The sequence below is a fragment of the Apiospora aurea genome (assembly GCF_038362705.1).
Source record: "Apiospora aurea strain CBS 24483 chromosome Unknown utg000001l_segment0_segment0, whole genome shotgun sequence".
In the NCBI taxonomy this organism is placed as follows: domain Eukaryota; kingdom Fungi; phylum Ascomycota; class Sordariomycetes; order Amphisphaeriales; family Apiosporaceae; genus Apiospora; species Apiospora aurea.
The window spans coordinates 714,054-735,240 of NW_027117388.1; the positions used below are offsets into that span (position 1 = coordinate 714,054).

The window sequence follows — 21,187 nt, forward strand, 5'->3', positions numbered from 1 at the left end:
GGCGATTAAATATATTAATTCGTAAGGCTAATATATTCCGCCGTTTTTAATCGTTTAAGGCTAATATTACTTTATAAACTAATCTCGCGAAACCGATTTACTGGGCGATTAAGTAATTAAGCCGACTTTTAATAACTAAACTAATAACGAAACAGGCTTAAACTAAATTAAGCACTTTAATAAATATATCAAATCGTAAACGAAAAGTCGCTACCGCCTCTTAATTCTCGACGGCCACGAAAACTATATTTCGGCCGAATTCGAGGTATACTATTAAAATAACGATATTATTATTATTAATATACCTCCCTATTTATCGCACTTGTTTTAACCTTTCGATATAGCACTTTATTCGCCTTTAAAGCGTACTTATTCGAAAAAAATCGAGCTATTTATTAAGGCTTTTATAAATTATATTATTAAGCTCGAGTTCTTTATCGCTTTTAAAGCCGCGTATTTTACTATTTTTACGGAAGCTAACATTAAATTTAAATTCAGCGTATTTAATTTAATACCTTATAACCTTAACGAAGTAATTAATAAACTAAATATATATTTCTAAACGCCTACACTTAACCTATCCCGTTTAAAGACGGCTAATACCTACGACCCTTAAACGCCGTTTAACCCCTAATAAATAATTAAGCACTCTACTTATATTAAAAAAAGGGTATCTATTTATTAAAAAAGCTCTTCGACGCCGATTTTAAATACGGTAGACTAAATAGCGAAAAATATAATTAAAATAGCTTATAAAATAATCTTTATACGCGATAAAATATATATATTAAAAGAAACTAATTTAATACTTTTTAAGCGCCGGAGAGCTAAAAAGTCGCGAGTCTAGCTTAAAGAAGCCCTTATTATTAAGGAATCTTAGTAGCTACAAAACGAGAAAGCAAAAAAAAGCGTTTAACGCCCAATAAAAATAAAAATAGGGGTTCGTCGAAACGAAGGGCGACTAGTAAAAGGCGCTATAATATTTACGGCGAAACAGGTTACAATGCGCGAACATATAAAAAAAATATAAAATTAAGCGAGGAATCGAATAGCGAATAGTTTTAATTAATTTCAAGCGTTGTGGTTAAATTAATTTATATAAAAAGGTCGAGAAGTGAAAAAGGTGCGTCGCTAAGTAATATGCGTCGCGTAATGGTAAACCACGTTATATTAAAATTAAATTAAGGTGCGTCGCTAAATAATATACGTCGCGTAGTAATAAACTACGTTATAATATACTTAAATTAATTTTACACTATTAAATTTACGGCCGAACTTTAAAACGCGAAATTTAATTAAAACGACGTAAATTAAATTTAATTAAAAAAAGGTACTTCGTAAATATATAATTAATTTAAATATTTAAAGGATATTTCCCGATTTCATTAATATAAAAAATATAGCTAATTTCTTTACCGCGTTACGCGGCGGCGACCGCGTTAATAAATATTATTTAAGCGTTTTATTAATCGTAACCCGAACTTAAGAATTAAAATAAATTATCGGTATAATTATTAAAAAGCTTTTTTACGAAAATATTAAAGTTATTTTCGATTAATTTACATTAATTATATATATAAAAGCGAAATACGGAATCGTTAATAAAAATATTTAAAATTTTAATGAAACCGGTTTTATAATAAATATAATCGGGTTAATATTTATTATAATACGCGTTAAGCGGCGTAAAAAAACGAAACCAGTTTAGTTTAATAATTAAGAATAAATAACGGCGATTAAATATATTATTTTATAAAGTTAATATATTCTACCGTTTTTAATCGTTTAAAATTAATATTACTTTATAAATTAATCTCACGAATACGATTTATTAAATAATTAAATAATTAAATTAACTTTTAATAATTAAACCGATAATAAAATAAGCTTAAACTAAATTTAGTATTTCGATAAATATACGAAAAAAATAAATAAAAAATACGTATCGCTTTTTAATTTTAAACGGTTATAAAAACTATATTTCGACCGAGTTCGAAAAATATTATAAAAATAATAATATTATTACGTTTAATATACTTCCCTACTTTTCTTATTTACTTTAACTTTTAAATATAATATTTTATTCGCCGTTAAAACGTATATATTCGAAAAAAATCGAGCTGTTTATAAGAATTTCGATAAATTATATTATAAAGCTCGAATTCTTTGTCGCTTTTAAAGCTGCGTATTTCGTTATATTTATAGAAAATAATATTAAATCCGGATTTAATACTTTGATTTAATCCTTTATAATTTTAACAAAGTAATTAATAAATTAAATATATATTCTCGAACGCTTACACTTAATTTATCTCGTTTAGGAACGGTTAATACTTATAACCTTTAAACGCTATTTAACCTTTAATAAATAACTAAACACTTTATTTATATTAAAAAAGGGTATTTACCTATTAAAAAAAACTTTTCGACGCCGGGTTTAAATATAATAAACTAAATAGCGAAAAATATACTTAAAATAGCTTATATAATAACTCTTATACGCGATAAAATATATATTTTTAAAAAAGCTAACTTAATACTTTTTAAGCGCCGAAAAGCTAAAAAATCGCGAGTTTAATTTAAAAAAGCCTTTACTATTAAAGAATTTTAATAGCTATAAAATAAAAAAGTAAAAAAAAACGTTTAACGCTTAATAAAGGCGAAAATAAAGGTTTATTAAAAAAGCGCGCAACGAGCGGTAAACGCTATAAAATTTATAGTAAAATAAACTATAATACATAAATATATAAAAAAAATATATAAAATTAAATAAAAAATCGAATAACGAATAGTTTTAATTAATTTTAAACGTTATAATTAAATTAATTTATATAAAAGAGTCGAAAAGTAAAAAAAGTAACCGGCGAAATAATATAATCGACTTAATAGTAAACCACGTTATTATTATTATAATTAATAAAATTTAGATTTATTTTTAATAAAATATATACTAACGTAATCCACGGTCGAATTAAACACACGGTCGAATTGAACACTCGAAATCGTATAAAAAAACCGTCCGTGCGTAACCGTGCATTTTAATGAACCTTTATTTAAATTAAACCAGGTTTTAAAAATTAAACTTTTTATAAAGCATATAATAATATTATATTTTTAAACTTTTTATAATTATTTTATTTAAAAATAAATTTTAAATATTTAAATTTACAGGGGTTATTTTAGCGTATTTTAGTTTATAAGCTTGAATATATTAAAAAAAAGAATAAAAATCGTATATTATTATATATTTTATATCGAATATAAATTTTAAACCCCGGTTTAATTTAAATAAAAATTCATTGAAATGCACGGTTACGCACGGACGGTTTTTTTTATACGATTTCGAGTGTTTAATTCGACCGTGTGTTCAATTCGACCGTAGATTACGTTAAATAATATATAGTTTATATAAAGATATTAAGGCTAATTTTACACTTAAAATAAACCTAATCTTTTTATAAAAATTACTACCCCTTAAGGTTAATATATTTATACAGTAGCTAAAGCCGGCCGAAAATATAATAACATGAAAAACCAGTTCTGCCGATCAGAGCTCTAAGGGCCAATGAAACTCCCGACCGTTAACGAGAGAAACATCCGATTCTTTCGAAGAGAGATATTCACTTCTTTTTTTTACGTTCTTCCGGCTTCCTTTCTCTATGAATCGAATTCTTTCGGCCCGGCCGCTAGCTTCCAGTAAACTCAATACTCTTGCAGCCTCTGTGAGTTTCCTGAAGACTGGTGGTGTGCGATGATGTATTGCCGTCTGAACAATGGGACTAACGCTGGGGCGCAATTGGTCGCCCGCACTATAGCTTGCCTTCTCTCGCGCCATGCATATCCAGTCGATCCCCATGTGTAAGCCTGTTCCGGGCCTTGACGTCTGACTGCCTCGCGGATCGTGGCTCACAAATGATGGATCGAATGTAGGGGTGGGTAGTAGCAATAACTACGCCTACTTGGTAAAGGACGACAAGTCCAAGGATGCCGTCATCATCGACCCGGCGCACCCTGAAGAGTGAGAGCCCAGCTGCAACGCCCTATTGGTGTCGCTTGGCTGGTTTACTGACAGTATTGGTGCCTGGTAGAGTTGTCCCGGTGCTCAAGAAGGCCATCCAGGACGGCGAGATCAACTTGACGGCTATTGTCAACACCCACCAGTAAGTGCTTGCTGTTCTTACCTTGCTTCAAGGTGCTGGCTGGCGGTTGGTTTCTGACATGCTTCGCAGCCATTGGGATCATGCAGGAGGCAACAAACAGATGGTTAGTTCTTGTGCTTGTGCTACCTTGGTTCCTCATCTAGGGAAAGACAGAAGTTATTGACTTATAGCCCGTCTACCCTTCTTGTAGCTTTCTGAACTCGGCAAACTCCCCCATATACGGCGGCAAGGAGTGCGAGGGTGTGACATCCACCCCCGCCAACGGCGACGGCTTCAAGCTCGGTGACATCAAGGTCAAGGGCCTCTACACCCCCTGCCACACCCAGGACTCCATCTGCTGGTACATGGAGGATGGCGACCAGAAGGTCGTCTTCACTGGTGATACCTTGTTCCACGGCGGTAAGTTAAGCTTTCTTTTCGTCAGACGTATGTTTGGTTACTTGCTTGCTTGCTGACTCGCAATCCCAACAGGTTGTGGGAGGTTCTTCGAGGGCACGGCTACCGAGATGCACAAGGCTCTGAACAAGACGCTGGCGGCCCTGCCAGACGACACCAAGGTCTACGTAAGTCATCATGATAAGCTCAGCCGTGGAGACGAGAGAAGGTCGGCATCGCTGACAGCGTATAGCCCGGTCACGAGTACACCAAGGCCAACGTCAAGTTCGGCGTCTCTGTCTTGCAGAATGAAGCAATCAAGGCTCTCGAGTCCTTTGCGGAGAACAACAAGGAGACGCAGGGACAGTTTACCATTGGGGATGAGAAGGTATGTGTTCCTACCCAACTGAGCAAGCAAAATTGCATATGGCATTTACTGACCTGGCTGCCTAACTAGAAACATAATGTTTTCATGCGAGTTGACGTAAGTAGAAGATCCTACCGCAGGCACAAACAGTCCTGCTGACAGACTACCTCTAGGATCCCGAGATCCAGAAGGCCACCGGACAGACAGATCCCGTCGAAGTTATGGCCAAGCTCCGCGAGATGAAAAACAACTTCAAGTGAGTGTACATAGAAGTTGAAGCTCTGGGTGGTTGAATACCCGAGCAGTGGCGGCCGCTGATATCTCAAAAGCCCTCCAAGTGATAGTAAGCTCTAGCTTCCGAAGTTGTAACACACATGTATGGATGTATCGAGCCCGCCAACAATCAATATAAGAAAGAATATAATCAAGGGGTTCCATGTGCAACGTATTATGCATTATCTCGCTGTTGACAGATGATGGGATGAGGAGTGATAGTTCCAGATCGTAAGGGGCCACTCGGCAAAGCATGGGTTGGAGTCCTTCATATGGGTAATGGTAAATGATTACCACTGCTTCGCATTCCCATACAGCACTCGATATTCAATCTTCATCTAGTCATTTTTCACACAGAAGTGAGTAACGCGTAGCGGGTGCGTGGGCGGTCAGTGATTGCAATCATAAAGTAAAGACCAGGTAGGCTTGATGCGCACCCACCGAGTACAACAAGGTGAGCTTCAGGAAGGAACGACTTTGTGCAACAACTCCATTGAATGGTGTGTATAGTAACTACTATCAACACCTCTGATCCGTATTAAATTCGAGGAAGGATCCCCCATTTGCGGTCTGCTCCCACATCTCTACAACCACTTCACACCTTCCATTCGGAGCATTCTTCACCAACACCAGACACCCTACCAGATCGAGATACCACCCAACATACCCAACATCCAAGCAAATCAACACTACCCATCATCAAGATGATGAACGCTTACATTGTTGCCGGCCTGCTGGCATTCCTGCCTTCTCAGGCCTTGGCCCTGCCTGCCACCTTGACAAGCACTGCCTCCAAGTCAACAGCATCGTTCGAGCCTGTCAACTACCATGACGACCTCTGCGCCGAGGTGTCCTACACTGACCAGACCACTGCTGATTCGGCTCTGACCGCGGACTGTCAAGCACTCAAGACTTGGGCCAGCAACACCAAGGGCGTAAGTTACCTTTACTTTATTTTATTCTTTTAGGTCGTTCCCTACACGGTCCTCTGTGGGACAAGTAACTTCCAACTCCTTGGATACCTTTATTTTTTTATGTTCTTTTTTCGTCTTTTGCTAACAGTACGGAACGCCCCTCCTTCTAGTTCTTCATCCTCGACGGCCCTTCCAACGACTTCACCTGGACTCTCCAGACCCAAGGCAGCTGCTCCGTCATGGTCAAGTACGTCACCCCGCCCGACGCCTCCGCCGCGGTCTACATCGGCAACGTGGACCTCTACCAGATCCTGGACCATGCGCTCAACGGCACCGGCGCCACGGTAGGGTACACGGGCACTTGGAACTGCACCGACGAGATCTATCCGGCCACTCCCCAGTGGTGGATCAAGAAGGCCGACGCTTCTTCCGCCTCGGCTTCAGCTTCTGCTTCCTCCCCCAAGCTGGCTCGTCAGTGGCTCCGTTCCCACCCCCATACCGAAGACGGCGACCCTGACGTTTGCGACTCGATTATCGGTGGCGGACCAAGAAAGCACAATGCCGTGACAGGTACTTCTTCTTCCTACCCTGCTCGTGCTTCCGCCATCATCTCCTCCGTTCTCTCCGCCGCCAATAATCTGGTCCGCCCCCCTCCTCAGAAGCGCGACGCGCCCGAGGTCCCCTTCGCCCCCGGCAACCAGTCCTACACCGACTGCGGCACCTCGAGCTTCACGGACCTGACGACCAACGACTCGCCGCACTGGTACGACTGCGCGCCGATGTCCAAGTTCACGAAGAACATCGGCGAGTGGATCCTGTCGGAGGGCTCGGACCCGGGCGAGTGGTGGCGCCTGAGCATGCCCGGCGTCGCCATGGACAAGTGCGAGCTCGTCGTCCGCAACAGGGAGGGGCGCCCGCGCGTGGGAAACCACGACGTCAACACCATCTTGCGCTACATCCAGTGCGAGAAGGACCGCGCCAAGGGCCAGACGGCCGAGTACCGGGGCGGCTTCACCTGCGGTGCAGCGCAGACGAAGGTCGAGTGGTGGATGCGCAAGACGCAGCACTAAGCAGTATTGGATGGGTAGATAGGTGCTTGGCTTCTTCGGCTCACCATACGGGGGAGTAGTTGTCAGCCAGTCCGGGCGGCAACACCACATGCGGTTCTTTTATTCAGGAGTCACGTTACAGGATGAGTAACACATAGACGGCCATGATCTGCTTCGGATCTGGCTTGATAGACGGTTGACCACTTGTCAACGCAGACGCAATGAATTACATGCAAAAACACATCTGACGTACTTTCTGAAAATGGTGAACTTCACGCAAAGAGTGAGTGCAATGAGCATATTTGGTAAAATTGACAAAAAATAGGGTTTGGTCTATAGAGGATGTATCCCACAGGCCCTAAGCACCTGCCCAACTATCGGAGCGAGATGACTAGAGGGACCCGAGGGAGAGCTGGCCACGTTTGGACCAGCCCGAGCGTCTGATTTTGCTTCACTGTCCACACTTGACCGTTGTAGAGTTTGGATATTTTCGAAACGGTAAGCTCTAGCATAATTAGAAGCGGGTGTTTTTGTGTGTGCTGCATCATACAGTCCTTGTGGACGTCGATACGGCACGTAGATATAACAAGGAGAAGAAAAAAACGAGAAGGAAATATATCGGAATGGCCAGCCCGGCTGCCAGTTTCCAGTAAATAAATCTGTTACCTGTGGTGTTGCTCAAGAAACCAGGACTGTTCGACGAGGCGTCGACGGCAGTCAACAGAGCGTTTCCTAGAACTGTCTGCAGCAGAGCCAGCGGACCTATTGCCAAATTGAGGCCAAGGAAGACTCATAAGCGTCTGCTGAAGGAGATTCTTGGGAAAGTGTGTCGAATTGTGTGTTGGGAAGAATGAGAGTTCTGGATGAGACTGGACGTCTGTGAAAATTTGAAGTAGTCGGAAAAAGTGGATTCGACGTACAGTGTTCAACTTGCGCACTCATCGGAACACACTGTACGGTCCTTTTGTACATTTTCACGAGATATCAACTCCCTACAGTCGACAATGGCGATTTGTAGTATTCTTGGACAAGAAACGATATTGGACATGATCGTTTGAGTATTGGTTTTTATCGGGATGCTGCTATGCTGCCTATGATCTCAGCAAGCGCAATGTATGCTCGAGATATCAAGATGGCTTGACTATTTCAACTGTATTCATAACAAATCTATATAGTACATTCGAATATTTGCGTCCATACAGGCATCTTCGTCTTATAACGTTGGCTTGGCCTCCGTGCTCGTCTGCAAGCTGACCTCCCACCGGAGGCTGTTCCCCTTGCCGTACCCTTCGCCCAGTCGGTTCTGCACCAGTGTCGAAATTCGTGTCCGTAACCGACTCAGAGTGCCATCGTCTGCCCCTCTGGCAACACATAGCTTCAGGTTGGCCATGCACAGCCCATAGTGAACCTGCCAGAACTGTGCCTCCTCGACCCGCTCCACGTTGGGTTCCGCCGCGATCTCGCTGACGACATCCGCTACACCGATATCTCTGCTCTTGCCGGAAGAGGAAGAAACCGAGCGGCCGCCATACGACATAAGCAACATCAGCCCCTGAGCCACGGCCAGCCGGACTCCAAGACCAAACATCGCAACAGCCACAAGCCCACAAAGCGCACCGTCCAACAAGATAGACATCGGTATCGACAGCAGCGGCAGCATCAACAGGAGGAACGAGGTCGACAGAGTCAGAAAGTGGAAAGGGTTCGACAAGACGCTGGGCAGACTGGCCAGGTAGCTTACGCGCATTATCCTGCTGATCCTCCCGTGGTTCCTCAACCCGTAGGCGCTCACCAGAGTCGCAAGGATAGCTGCCAGGCTCGTCAAGTCGACACTACCCGGCTCAACGCGGGGTGATTCGCCGGCACCACCATGCGGGTCCGGATGATGCGACTCGTGGTCGCCGAGCCCCTCCAGAACATGCTTTAGGTTGTGGCTGACCAGATCGAAGCCGCCAAAGATGAGGAAGACGCTCATGGCGAAGCCGGCCAGGACCTCGACACGCTCGAGCCCGAACGGGTGCCGGATGCTGCTCCGCTTCCACACCTCGAAGTTGCCCAGCACCTCGACCACCACACAGACGGCCGCGCTGCCGACGTCGAAGAAGACCAAGTGCGACAGGGCCGTCATGGCCAACGAGCCATGCGCCGAGAGGAAGACCCCGATGGCCACAACCAGATGGCAGAGGCACCAGTATACACGGCCCCGCTGATCCTTGGATGTCGACTTCCACGCCTCCTTTAGGGTGGGGATGGGCAGATCGCGCGGGAGGGCCAGCGGTGGGCGAGGTGGAGGCTCCTGGAAGATCTGGTGCTGGGTGGAGATGGAGCTGTGCTTGTACCTGTGCCCACGTCGCTGCCCGACATTGGGCTTCACGGGCGAGGTGGATATGATCTGCGTCTGGAAGTTGAACGGGTTGCTGTTCGCCGCGCCACCAGCGGCGGCGGGCGCAAGGGGGATATCGACGGGCGGCGTGTTCTCCTTCAAGAAGGGCGGGTTGGCCGCCGCCGAGGACGGTCGCGGCGACATGGCGGAGGAGGGCGCAAAGGTCGGCGAGAGCAGCGTGCTGTTTTGGTGGAAAGTTGGGGCGACGGGTGATAAGCGGTTGGGGTCGTAGAAGGAGGGTTCCTCGTCGTAATCGTTTTCGTGATAGTTGCTTGCAGTTCCGTCGTCGTTATTCCTGTTAGGAACGCGTAGTAGCGGGGCGCTGGTATTGCTCTGGTGCTGGTGCTGGTGCTGGTGGTCGCCAAAGTCGTAGTCGTCGTCGGAAGCCGTACCGTGATGTTCGGGCGATGACGGCGGCGACGATGCCCTAATGGTGGGAGGAGGGAGGGTAGGGACTTGGATGGGTTTCGGACGGCTACCGGGAGCCATTGATAAAGGCGTGCGGCAGCGCGCTCATATCATGGATACCTTTAGCAAGGGCAGGACAGGACAGAGGGAACGGGGAGTGTCATGTCACAATTACAGTGGTCACTGATCATTCATTCCCCAGCTGAAGGTGGACAAGGGCCACCGCTGGTCGACTTCGGCTACGTAACGTTCCTGGCGCTTGCCCCGATGGGGGCGGTGGGTGTGCTGGAATCTTGGGTGTGCTAATCTCCAGCCGTAAGCCCAGTCAGTGGCTATGACCAATGGAAATGGTTGTTGTAGGTTAGCTGTCTCACGCTCATTCTTGGGGTATATTTGTAGTTCGTCAAATGGTGTATAGTAAGTATATCAAGATCAATTGAGTATTGGCAGATTCTTGTACAGTTATCGCCGGACGAATTGACGTGTTACCCCCATGGCAATCGCTTGGGGTCATGTGCCTTGAGTGCTGGCTTCAAGCTTCAAAGAAAAAAAACCACTGATTAGGGGGCCTTAACCTTAAAGCCTCCAGGTTGATGCCGCCATTGAGCAGGCGTCAATTAGCGCCCCTTGCAGCTGCTCCAGAGCCTCCCGAGGTCCCCACCAGCCGCTGTCGAAAAACCAATGAACATGACTTGTCTGTTGCAGGCGTCGTGTGGTCATTTCAGCAATCAAGATTCACGTCCGAACCGTAATAACAGCAGACGCATACGGGTGTTATGCAGCACGACATCTCCGGTACAGACAAGCCATCAGCATGTAACCGACTCTCGTTTATCTCCAATCCATGCTGAGGCCCGTTTCTTCTCCCTCCCAAGACGACACCGAGACAAATGCCCAAGTCCCTGTGCATGCGCAAATGACCGCTGTCCCGCCCAAGCTTCTCTCGTCTGATGGGCGCCACGACCCAACCTAAAGTCAAGGTTTCAACAGACGCTTTCGCGAAACCAACAGAATGGAGAACCAACCGCCAAGTACTAGTCCGACTCAGGCCGCCGCCGCTCAGATCATCACCAACCGTAAGAGGAGCGGCTCCTCTGGCGGCGGCATCCTGTCCAAGCTGCCCAACTTCCTGCGCTCCTCCGACAGCAGACCCAGCCTGAAAGAGCCGCGCCACATCGACATCGCCGATGACGCCCTGATACGCCCGCCCCGTGCCCTCGCGCCCATATCCCAGCAGTCGGTCCAGCAGCAGATCAAGACGCGCAGGCGTAAGGGTTCCCTGAGAAAGGTCGCCCTGCTCGGCCGCGGCGCACAGCGCGAACGGAGTCCTCTGAACATCAATACCAACAACAATACCGCCGCCGCCGCCCCCGGAGGACCGCCCGAAGTCATCGTGACTTCTGGTCCTATAGCAGACACCCTAGTGGCATCCCCCGTATCCCCGATGGATTCCGCTCTCGGCCTGGGTATTTCCGACATCACCCCTCGTCCCTCGATGGACGGGTATGCTCATAGGGCCGACGTGGCAGACCGTCCTCCCCCACCCAAACCTGACCCCGTTGCGCAACTACCTAGTCCCACCATCTCGTCGTACACCTCGACTACCGACGAAGAGGACATCCTCTCCCTAAAGACTCGGTCTGCTTCGCCCTTGCGTCCCACACTATCTTCCGTATCCTCCGGCTCCGAGTCATATTTCTCGAAAGCTCTTCGCGCCCCATCCGTGTCTCTCCAGCGCCGCCGGTCAATAAAACATGCCAAGTCGCCATTGTCCCTCCAGGGCTTGACCGCTTCGCCGCTCCCACCGTCCGATTCCGAGTACGACTACAGCGAGACGGAATGGTGGGGCTGGGTGATCCTGATCGTGACCTGGACCGTCTTCGTGATCGGTATGGGAAGCTGCCTCGGGGTCTGGAGCTGGGCATGGGATGTCGGCACGACACCGTATGCGCCGCCCGAGTTCGAAGACGACCCTACACTGCCCATTGTGGGCTACTATCCGGCCTTGATGATCTTGACTTGCATCATGGCTTGGGTCTGGGTCGTGACGGCGTGGGTGGGCATGAAGTACTTTAGACATGCGAAAATTACAGGGGATTGAAGTGCCCGAGGACTATCACAACTCATGCAGGCTCCCAGAAGCGCCCACGGACAATTTTCTCGGCTGCATTCTGGGCTGCCACAGCTGCTATCCGTATCAGTCGCATTCGCTTGCGTCGACTGGCTTGCGAGCGAAGTATGCCTGGCATATACTGCTAGGCGTTGCGCCCTCCCATTCGGGGTCCATCAACTTGGCCATGGCGGAACGTTCATACTCAATAGCTTGATGGCTGTCGCGCAATATCAAAACCACAAGCCTTCGTTGTTGGCTGGATGATATCTCGGTGGACAGATGGTGCAATCACGTCTTATGCATCTGTCTGCAGTCAGCAGCTCTGGACACGATTGCTGATGTTGGCATGTGATTTCACCCCGTAAGCAAGCCAAGCCATTCGAAATAGGGGCTGGACAGATGCTCTGCGAAACTACACATTACTTGGGTTATTTTGCGCCTACCTCGTGTCCCTGCAGGAATTTTCTACTGCTTCATGATAATCTGCTGGGACTTTGCCGAAGCATTAGTCAATGCCCCATCACCCAAGGTTTACGGAGGGGACAGTGAAAGGGGGAGGTGCCACCTATTGGGGCTTTGCGAGCAGTTGCATGCCATCTCTGTTGGAAATGTCACGATGTGAAGGATCGCGGTATGTCCCATGGAGACATTCGCGAAGTCATTTACCTCGAAGCCATTAGGCTGATGAGCACCAAGGAAAGGCAGTTGTACTAGAACTAGAAGAATAAGCAAGAAAGAGGTATCTTCAAATAATAGTAATAGTCAGCAGATGCAAACTGCCTGGCCCGCGCCTCATCCCGCTCTTAAGGCAACGTTGTTTATGTACATATAACGCATCTACAAGGTGAATATGAACGTATGCTCACAGCTGCTTCTTGGACGCTGCCGCCATGAACTTGGCCCGCAACGGGCCCATCCCCCACATCCACGCGATGATCCTGTCGTTGATCCAGTCCCAACCCAAGCGCGACCCGAGCCAGACGATGGTGGCCAAGGTGCCCTTCCAGACCGACGTCGGCGGGCTGGCCTTGAGCGTCTGCGCGACCACGGTGCGCGCGTACGTCTCGACGGAGCACCCCTGCGCCTCGCGGACCCGGCCGCCCTCGAGGTTACCCTCGATGTCGGCCGCGAGGGGCGCGTAGGGGCTGGACCGGGGCAGGCGGGCGGCGGCCGCGTTGTCGACGAAGTTGGTCGCGATGCCGCCCGTCACGATGTGCACGACGTCGATGCCCAGGGGGCGGAACTCGAGGCGCAGGGTGTTGTTGAGGGCGGCTAGGGCGCTTTTGGAGGCGTTGTCTACCATAAAAGTGAGCAACGTTTATATATTTATATATAAGTATATATACATGTTGGGAGAACTTACAGACGCCTTGCCACGGGACGGGCACAATACCCGCAACGCTCCCGATATTCACCACGCGCGGCCGCCGTCCGGCCGTGGCCGAGGCGGCGAGGAGCGGCGCAAAGGCCTGCGTCACAGCGAGCACGCCCCAGACGTTGACGTCGAAGAGCCGCCGGGCCTCGTCCAGGTCGGCGTCCAGGAGCGGGGCCTGGTAGCCACCGCCCGCGTTGTTAACCAGGACATCCAAGTGTCCTCCTGTGGCCGTAGTAGTCGTGCTAAGAAGGTCCGTGACGGCCTGCACCGCTGCCCGGATCGAGGCCTGGTCCGCCACGTCGAGCTGGAGGAGCGTCTCGATGCCCGACTTTTTCAGGCCGGCCATCTTGGCCGGGCTGCGCGCCGTCGCGATCACGCGGCATCCGCGGCGGTGGTACTCCTGCGCCAGGGCGAAGCCGATGCCGCCTTCGGAGCAGCCGGTCAGGAGGACCGTGGTCTTCCGCTGCTGGCCGGGGTTTTCGGGTGGGCCGTCCATGGTGATGGCGTGATGTGGCGTTTTCCTTTCCTCAGTTCGACCCTAGTTGGCGGCCTCCAGCCTCTGCAGCTACCATGGATTCTCTGGTATTGGCTCTGTATCGTGAGTATCTCCACGAGAGCACGCACACACTTGTCGAGTTCATGTGCCGTTCTTGAGAGTTGGCGGAGCCAGCCGCCAGCCCCGGGTCGTCTTTCCCTGCAAGAGGGGCAGAGGGGAAACTAATACGTAAAATTGGGCACTTCGGCATCTCCCCGCATTGCGCCAACCAAACCCCCTGCCTCCTGACTGGGGGGATAGATAGGAGTTGCGAGTTCGATGCATTCGCGGCATTTCGTGGTCGACTCACCATCTGATAAACGTGAGACGACGAAGTGGCTCTTCAAAAGTGGTCAAGAGTCGCATTGTGCTGTGGAGCCCTTGGGAGGTTGGGCGGAGATGATCACACCAGCAAGTAATGCACATTTGAGGCTCAATTTCGGTGAAGACCCTCGGTGAAGAGACGACGGTTACTATCCAGTTTATTAGCTTGATAGACAGGTCGTTTGATACATCAACCGTTTCGTGGTTCGCGGATATGCCGATGTCTACTTCTTACACACTCTCCGTCATGCAACTCACGATGTAAGTCAAGCGGTCAGCCGGATCGACCGAAATAACCATGTAACTTGCGATGTTGTGTCCATATGTCGTTCGCTTGACATGTTAATCGTCATGTAAAATAGGAGGTGCTAAGCCACCAACCACTTGGTTCTCTGAGCATAATCCCTTTGATGTAACACGGATCTAACGCAGTGTGACGTCGCCATGCGAACAGAAGAGCTCTTGAAGACTGATTGACCAATAAGGTCGACGACGCAAGTAATATGTGCGTATATGCCAAGCATGCAGGACCCATTCGAGACTTCACGAACTTCCAGAGAGGACCTGATACAACGTTCAGTGAAGTTGCACATCGACATGTTGTGGTCCGAGACGTAGCGCAAGGCATACGCTTCGCTGGGGTTCTATGAAGCCACCAGATCGCGCCGAAGTACTGCTCAGAACCACTGGCAGTATGCGCAGTAAAGCCACAGGGCCCCAGACCTTTATCCAGGCCTTTGATGACATAATATGGTAGACCAGTAAACCCCCTTGAAGAGCTATCACGAGTATCGCTATTGAGTGGACAGCACCAGTTGATGGCAGCCGCATTTCAGCTCGCGTCCCTGGGAGTCATCATTCTGCAGTGAGGATGAACACGCTCTTCTTAGGGCCCCAGGGGGTTCGGATAGTCTCGGGCCGGCTCATCAAGCGATGCGTGGAGTTTGAAGTGCCCGTCTCGATTCCAGCCACCGACGCCCAGTACTAAGCTTTGTGCATTGACAACGAGGTCGACGTGGCGGAGTGGACAGTAGATCTCGACTCCGGGTCTTTCCCCAGCGCCAGCGCAGCGATGCGTCCCCACGGAGGAGACCAGCGACAAGTCAGGCATTCGCCAGATCGTTCATTATGGGGTGACCATCGACAAGAGGTATATATAGTCTCGTCAGACCCCGAATAAAGCAAACGTGGATGGATGAGAAGACAGTGATGATGATGATGATGCTGCTGCTGATGTCGATATATATTGGGATGACGAGTACAAGCCCGCCGAGCATTCAAACATCGACGCCGCCCTGGGGGCTGGCTGTAGGACCCTCACTAACGACCAGCCGTCTGGAGGTTGGGATAGTCGTCCAAGCCCGAAGCCCTCCGACGCCCTCCAGGTGCCCGTGCAAGCTGAGGTGATCAAAGAGATCACGCGGCTGGCGTCGGCGGGGGATCTGCTGAAGATCGCAAGGGTCACGGGTGGCGACCGTTCGCGCGCGTTATCTCAGTACAGACCCGCCAAGATCGTCCACACGTCGGCCACAGCTACGGCTCCTTCGCGACCCCACCACCACTTACTTCATGACGCGCGCTACCCAGACGTGTAGAGAGCGACGCGCCGGCGCTGCTGACGGGGCTTCTCAACTCACCCAAGGCCGCCCGCGGTGTCGGCTACCTGGTCTCTGGGTCGCTTAACGCTGCCCAGGCCGGCCGGTGACACAGAGCCATTATGGATGGAATCCACCAGCTTGAACTGCTACGCGAGGTTCAGTCAGACCGCCGGTGTCTGCGAGCTGGTCGAGCTGGGGGTTGGTGGTCGCCAGTTATGGTACGTACAGTCCATCGTAGATCGGGAAAAAGAGTGCTGTCATTGAGTCATCGATCGAGGGGTCTTCACATGCCTCAGAACAGACCGAACTATTTTTTTCCTGCCACTCCACAGAATGTTTGTGGGCCAGCGCGATTTGACGTTCTGCGCTGGCGATATGCAACTGGAGCGTATGATCTGGGATCAGATCAAAGCGCCGTATGCGGGTAGCGTCAAGGCCAAAGTGGTCCTGCAGGCAGCGACGAGCCACCTCTTGATCCTATCAACCGTCGCAAGCGCGGGGTATGCAGAGATGTTCGCATATTTTCGAGTCTCATGGCCTCCGATCACGTCAAGATTGGGCACCGACGTGACGGTAGAGCTGACTGAATTTGGCATCTTGGATGGAAACCATACATGAAGCTTACTTGGGCGGAGAGGTTGGATAGGGAACAGGCGCCCGCCAGCTGCATCTGTCATCCCATGTTGCTTCAACTAAAAAACTTTCTAGCAGCCTCCAGCCGCACCTGTTTTCTATAGCGGAGCATGGGAGTTGAGCCGGCAAGCCGATCCGATCTGTCGGTGTCCGTCCGGCAAGGATGGCTTGTAAGAACCAGAAGCTTCTTCATGCGTTTTTGTTCTTTGCTGACACGAAATTTCGCAATCTCTTCTCTATTCTCGTCGGACGTGGGACAGGAAAGGAGTGGTTTGCCCAGTGATCATCTCCGCGAGGACAAGGATCCCTCGCCTGGGTCTTGCTGGGATCACTAGGATCCTGGATAGGCAGATGGGGCCTGTACGCACGCACCGCCACTTTGTACAACTCAGCTATGGAGACGGCGGGACGGCGGGACGAGCCTCGTCGAATGCAGCCGCTGCCCCTCGTCGAGTCAGAAACTGCCTGCGACTCGAGTCGCACCGAATAGTTGGGCTCTCTGGCTCTCTGGCTCTCTGGCCCTCTAGCCGTAGCAGTAACGGCCGCGGGACACACTTGATACCGATATTTGGCCAATACTTGAGTAACCGCCAACCACCAAGCGTGACGCGCTGCTGGGCTGATTTGTCGCGCAACACCTCACCTCGTGGGGCTCCCCGTCGAGCTAGCAATGCGTCCTGCCTAGTGACCACTTTACATGCGCTGGCTTCATGCCCAGACCGAGCATCGTATTCCCCGTTCTCCAGGTTCGCTTTCACCGCTTGTGCGGTCGAGCCGCTCACTGCGCGCACGAATATCGCAGAGCTAGCAGCGAAAAGAGCGTCTGCCTCTTTTCATTTGCTGGCCAGGCTCTGATCTGCGCAGACGAGGACCCCGTCGAGATAAGCAGACACCGCCACTTCTTGCCGCCACATCCTGCCGACCTCCCAGAATCCAGAGAAAGCTCCCTTTCGGGGTCCTTGGGTAGCAAGAGCTGCACAGGGGTCTAACCATTCGACAGGGGTCGCGCTTGATAAAATCCTGTTTCAAGCGTGGATCTAACGCCCTTCAGGCATGGCCGGCTCAGGGAGGTAACATCTAGGCATCCCACCCGCCACACTCTGGTCCCCGGCAAGCCACACTGCATCCTTATTACCCCGATATAATTAAATGGGTTTGCGCGCGACAGAAGGTCGGGGACTGTCTGCGGAACGTCTCGTGTGTGTTGTGTTGACCGATTTTTCGTCGTAGCTGTCTTTGTTTCTGTCTCTTCACATCCATCATCATCACCATGTACGGAACATTCACAGAAACGACGTCCATTGCGCGGATGATGGCGGGCGACGCCCAGCCAGACGACGCTGCTACTACTGCTGGCCAGAACGGTAGTGCTCACCCTCCCGATGAGGAAGTCAAGCCATACCAATTGCATGTAAGTAGAGCGCCAAGCAACCGCCGATCCCTCATGCTTTCGGTGAAGCTCGGTGGCTCACGCCCGCTGACTCTCGACACCAGGTATCGACGAAATACATCGATCTCACTCAGCAGAAGCTCGAAATCACCAGATTGCCTCACGAGCAGTCGAAACCAAACTCGGAGGATTGGTGGGAGCCCAAGCCTTTAGTCGAGCCATTGGTTGATTACTGGTGAGTCCTGACTCTGTCGCACGCGAAAACCACAATCGCAATGGACTAACGGCAGACCAGGCTTGAGCAGTACGAGTGGCGCACAGAAGAGGCAGCTCTCAACAAGCTACCACAATTTCGTTCCGGCTTCACGATACCGAATGCTGAAGCGCCAGTTCGAATTCACTTCATCCACGCTCGTTCTTCCCATACGGAGAACGCCCTTCCTCTTCTTCTGATACCCCCCTTCCCACTTACCAGTTTGTCATTTGCGCACATCCTGAAAGACTTCACGGAGCCTGAAGATGCCTTGACGAACCAGCCTTTCCATTTGGTTATCCCCTCGCTGCCAGGACTTGGTTTCAGCGATGCGCTGCCGAACAACACCGCGGCCATCTCCACGAGCGGAGAGATCCTCAACTCCCTTATGCACAGGCTAGATTACCCGCACTATCTCGTCACCAACGCTGGCTCAGCGTCCGGATCACCCGCACAAATTGACTGGAAGCTGGCAAGCTACCTGGCAACCAATCACTCCGACTCCTGCGTGGGCACGCACTTCATTTCTCCGCCTCTCGCAAAGCCGAGACTGCAGGAGACACCGATCGCATGGGCAAAATGGTCTCTTGCAAAGTTCTTCTCTGCCCCTATCATGGGCTACCACAAGGATGATTTCTCGGCTCTCAAGAGGAATCCGCCCGCGAAGGAATCGAAGATTTCATCCATAGCAGCACAATTTGGGATGAGCCACCAGCTGGGCGTGCTGCAGGAGCCGAACACGCTCGCTTATGCTTTGTGCGACTCGCCGACTGGGCTGTTGGTCTTCGTCCTCAAGTACCTGAAGCTCTTGGCTCCTACCAGAGAATTCACCCCGCAAGAAATTGTCAACTTCACGCAGTTAGCATGGCTGCCAGGTCCGGAGGCGGCGATGAGGTTCTGGGCCCATAGCGCACGCCACACCGAAAGCTCCGGAAACCCCAAGAAGACTGACAAGGTCTCGCGGCCCAGAGCGGCTATTACTGTGTTCCTGGGAGACGAGGCAGAAGCATCTGGCTTTGAGTCCGTGCAAGACGCCGAAGTGCAATTCCTCCTGCCGCAACCCGAGTTCAAGGAGAGCTACGTGTGTCCCGGTTGGGCCAAGACGCAATACAAGGTTGTCCACGCGCACAGAGCATCTGGCAAGCCCGGTCTGCTGGCCTGGGAGCGACCGGAGCTCATCGTGTCGGGCGTGAGGAGTCTGGCCAAGGAAATCCTGAAGCTCGACTCTAGGCTCAAGCCCAACCCCGGCCCGGCTACAGCACCGCTTGAGAGTGTCGTTGCTGGAGATGACGGTGGCGACGTTGTTCAGGCTGATGCCCCTTTGACCTCGAACCCTGTGCTTATGTCGCCCGAGATTGGCCCGCAGCCGCAGACACCAGCTACTGAGGCGCCCCCTCTCCTGACTGCTCTCAGCAGCGACTCTGCGCTGCTGGCACCCATTCCCGAGACCGAGGAGCGCCACCAGCAGGAGCGAGAGCAGGCCCAGCGGGAGACCAGCGAAGATACACGGGTGGCGTCCGACAACGAGACCGCCAAGTACCCCGACGAGCGGAAGCGACTGCTCAAGAACAAGAGCGAGGAGACTTTGGCTGAGCGACCTGGCCAGGGGCGGATGTATCCCGTGCATTGATAAAAGAGAAATGGACAACTACTAAACTACATCAAACGATTTCCGAGGTTATTTGCAATGAATGAGATACCACTTTGTTTTTGAGTATGAGTTACGGGGTTTGGGTTAAAATGGGGGGATACAGTACCGATGGAATTTTTATATATAGCAACTTTCAAGAGCACCTTTCCTTACTAGCATATCATCAGCATTTAGAATGAAGCGTATGAAATTAGTTTAGATGAATGTCACCTGCATATGAACTTCCAGTCTTCCAAGGATATCTAATTCATTGGTATTCGCGGGCAATATTCATGTGCTTAAGTACTTAGTAACGATGTTGTGGTTCTACTACTGCTCCTCCCTATTCTCTCTTCCATTCCTCGAACTCCTGAGCTAGGTGCTCCTTGAGCTGCTGGAACTTGTTCGTAAAGTTCTTGCCGCACCGCCAGCAGACGAGCGCCCGACTCGACCAGTCCGAGTGCTTGCGCGCCCGCGAGTCGGCCTCGTCCATCGGGAAGTCGGCCAGGTCCGCGAAGAACTCCGTGTTGAACGAGTTGTAGTGCTTCTTGTGCCGCATGCACTCCGACGACATGTCGCGCGACAGCACGTGGATGTGCAGGTGGTTCATCGACGGGTTCGAGTGCAGGCCGACTTTGACTTCCTTTTCCCAGTCCCGGCCAGGAGGGAGCTTGCCGTCGCCGCAGCCGTCGTCTTTCCACTCACCTTCCCCGGCGGTGCCGTCGAGGACTCGCTGCCGTAGGGCGCTGCTTTGGCTCTCGCTGCCGAATTTCCGCTCGAGCTCTTTGGCTACGAGGGTTTTGAGCTTGGCGGCTTCGGCCTGGGCTAAGGCGAGGAAGGCGGGATCGTTCCGGGCGGCGTCGAACATTTCGACGTCGGGCGGGATCTTGCGCGGGAGCAGGAGGCAGTGCACCGCTGACTTGGGGTACAGGTCGTGGATGGCCACGAAGTTGTCGTTGAAGTAGATGACCCGGCTCTTGGGGAAGTGCGCGGGGTCCGCGATGTACGCGCCCAGCCCGTCCCGGCCCCCGAAGGACCGCTTCTTCTTAGTGGTAGTCACAGCAGAGGAAGAAGAGGGGGCCGTCTGCCCGGACGAGGATGCACGCCGTTTGTGGCCTTTGGACGATGATTCGCCCATATCCTGCTGCTTTGGCTTTGGAGTCATGAGTTCTGCGACTTGGTTTGTTAGGCTATCTTCATACTATATATACTTGGCGATACTCATGATTTCAAATGACTTACATGCATTTCGTGGAGTTTTGGTGGTGGTGGTCTCAGCAGCACCGGAGGATGGTGCAATGACCGTGCCGGTGATCTCATCGCCGGTGATGCCTTCCTCACCCTCTGAGGCTGTGGTGGACATGCTGATGTATCTTGGCCGGAATGTAGCTTCCTGGTACGTGTTGA

General features: G+C 50.5%; 8 protein-coding genes across 8 annotated transcripts; 5 read left to right on the forward strand and 3 right to left on the reverse strand.

The window, feature by feature from the left end:
• Positions 1–3,833: 3,833 nt before the first annotated feature.
• PG986_000240 (Cytoplasmic glyoxalase II) lies at positions 3,834–5,162 on the forward strand (the record flags this gene model as incomplete). The annotated part of the gene is made up of 9 exons (XM_066836462.1): positions 3,834–3,858; positions 3,931–4,018; positions 4,089–4,160; positions 4,230–4,263; positions 4,331–4,559; positions 4,632–4,723; positions 4,789–4,923; positions 4,993–5,019; positions 5,076–5,162. The coding sequence occupies 9 exons, from the start codon at positions 3,834–3,836 to the stop codon at positions 5,160–5,162; spliced, it is 789 nt and encodes a 262-aa protein (XP_066705355.1).
• Positions 5,163–5,879: 717 nt separating this feature from the next.
• On the forward strand, positions 5,880–7,159 carry PG986_000241 (uncharacterized protein; the record flags this gene model as incomplete). The annotated part of the gene is made up of 2 exons (XM_066836463.1): positions 5,880–6,110; positions 6,260–7,159. 2 exons carry the CDS (start codon positions 5,880–5,882, stop codon positions 7,157–7,159), a joined length of 1,131 nt encoding a protein of 376 aa, XP_066705356.1.
• Positions 7,160–8,351: 1,192 nt separating this feature from the next.
• PG986_000242 (cation diffusion facilitator family transporter) lies at positions 8,352–10,010 on the reverse strand (the record flags this gene model as incomplete). Its single annotated transcript, XM_066836464.1, has 1 exon — positions 8,352–10,010. One exon carries the CDS (start codon positions 10,008–10,010, stop codon positions 8,352–8,354), a length of 1,659 nt encoding a protein of 552 aa, XP_066705357.1.
• A 931-nt stretch (positions 10,011–10,941) lies between these two features.
• Positions 10,942–12,030, forward strand: PG986_000243 (uncharacterized protein; the record flags this gene model as incomplete). The annotated part of the gene is made up of 1 exon (XM_066836465.1): positions 10,942–12,030. The coding sequence occupies one exon, from the start codon at positions 10,942–10,944 to the stop codon at positions 12,028–12,030; it is 1,089 nt and encodes a 362-aa protein (XP_066705358.1).
• An 880-nt stretch (positions 12,031–12,910) lies between these two features.
• On the reverse strand, positions 12,911–13,913 carry PG986_000244 (uncharacterized protein; the record flags this gene model as incomplete). Its single annotated transcript, XM_066836466.1, has 2 exons — positions 12,911–13,338; positions 13,406–13,913. Coding segments are annotated over 2 exons (936 nt in total), but the record flags the coding sequence as incomplete, so codon positions are not given.
• Positions 13,914–14,523: 610 nt separating this feature from the next.
• Positions 14,524–17,496, forward strand: PG986_000245 (uncharacterized protein; the record flags this gene model as incomplete). The annotated part of the gene is made up of 5 exons (XM_066836467.1): positions 14,524–14,537; positions 15,484–15,798; positions 15,864–15,977; positions 16,207–16,374; positions 17,310–17,496. 5 exons carry the CDS (start codon positions 14,524–14,526, stop codon positions 17,494–17,496), a joined length of 798 nt encoding a protein of 265 aa, XP_066705360.1.
• A 281-nt stretch (positions 17,497–17,777) lies between these two features.
• On the forward strand, positions 17,778–19,780 carry PG986_000246 (epoxide hydrolase; the record flags this gene model as incomplete). Its single annotated transcript, XM_066836468.1, has 3 exons — positions 17,778–17,918; positions 18,002–18,132; positions 18,193–19,780. The coding sequence occupies 3 exons, from the start codon at positions 17,778–17,780 to the stop codon at positions 19,778–19,780; spliced, it is 1,860 nt and encodes a 619-aa protein (XP_066705361.1).
• Positions 19,781–20,123: 343 nt separating this feature from the next.
• On the reverse strand, positions 20,124–21,143 carry PG986_000247 (HIT domain-containing protein; the record flags this gene model as incomplete). Its single annotated transcript, XM_066836469.1, has 2 exons — positions 20,124–20,956; positions 21,023–21,143. 2 exons carry the CDS (start codon positions 21,141–21,143, stop codon positions 20,124–20,126), a joined length of 954 nt encoding a protein of 317 aa, XP_066705362.1.
• Between the last annotated feature and the right edge of the window lie 44 nt (positions 21,144–21,187).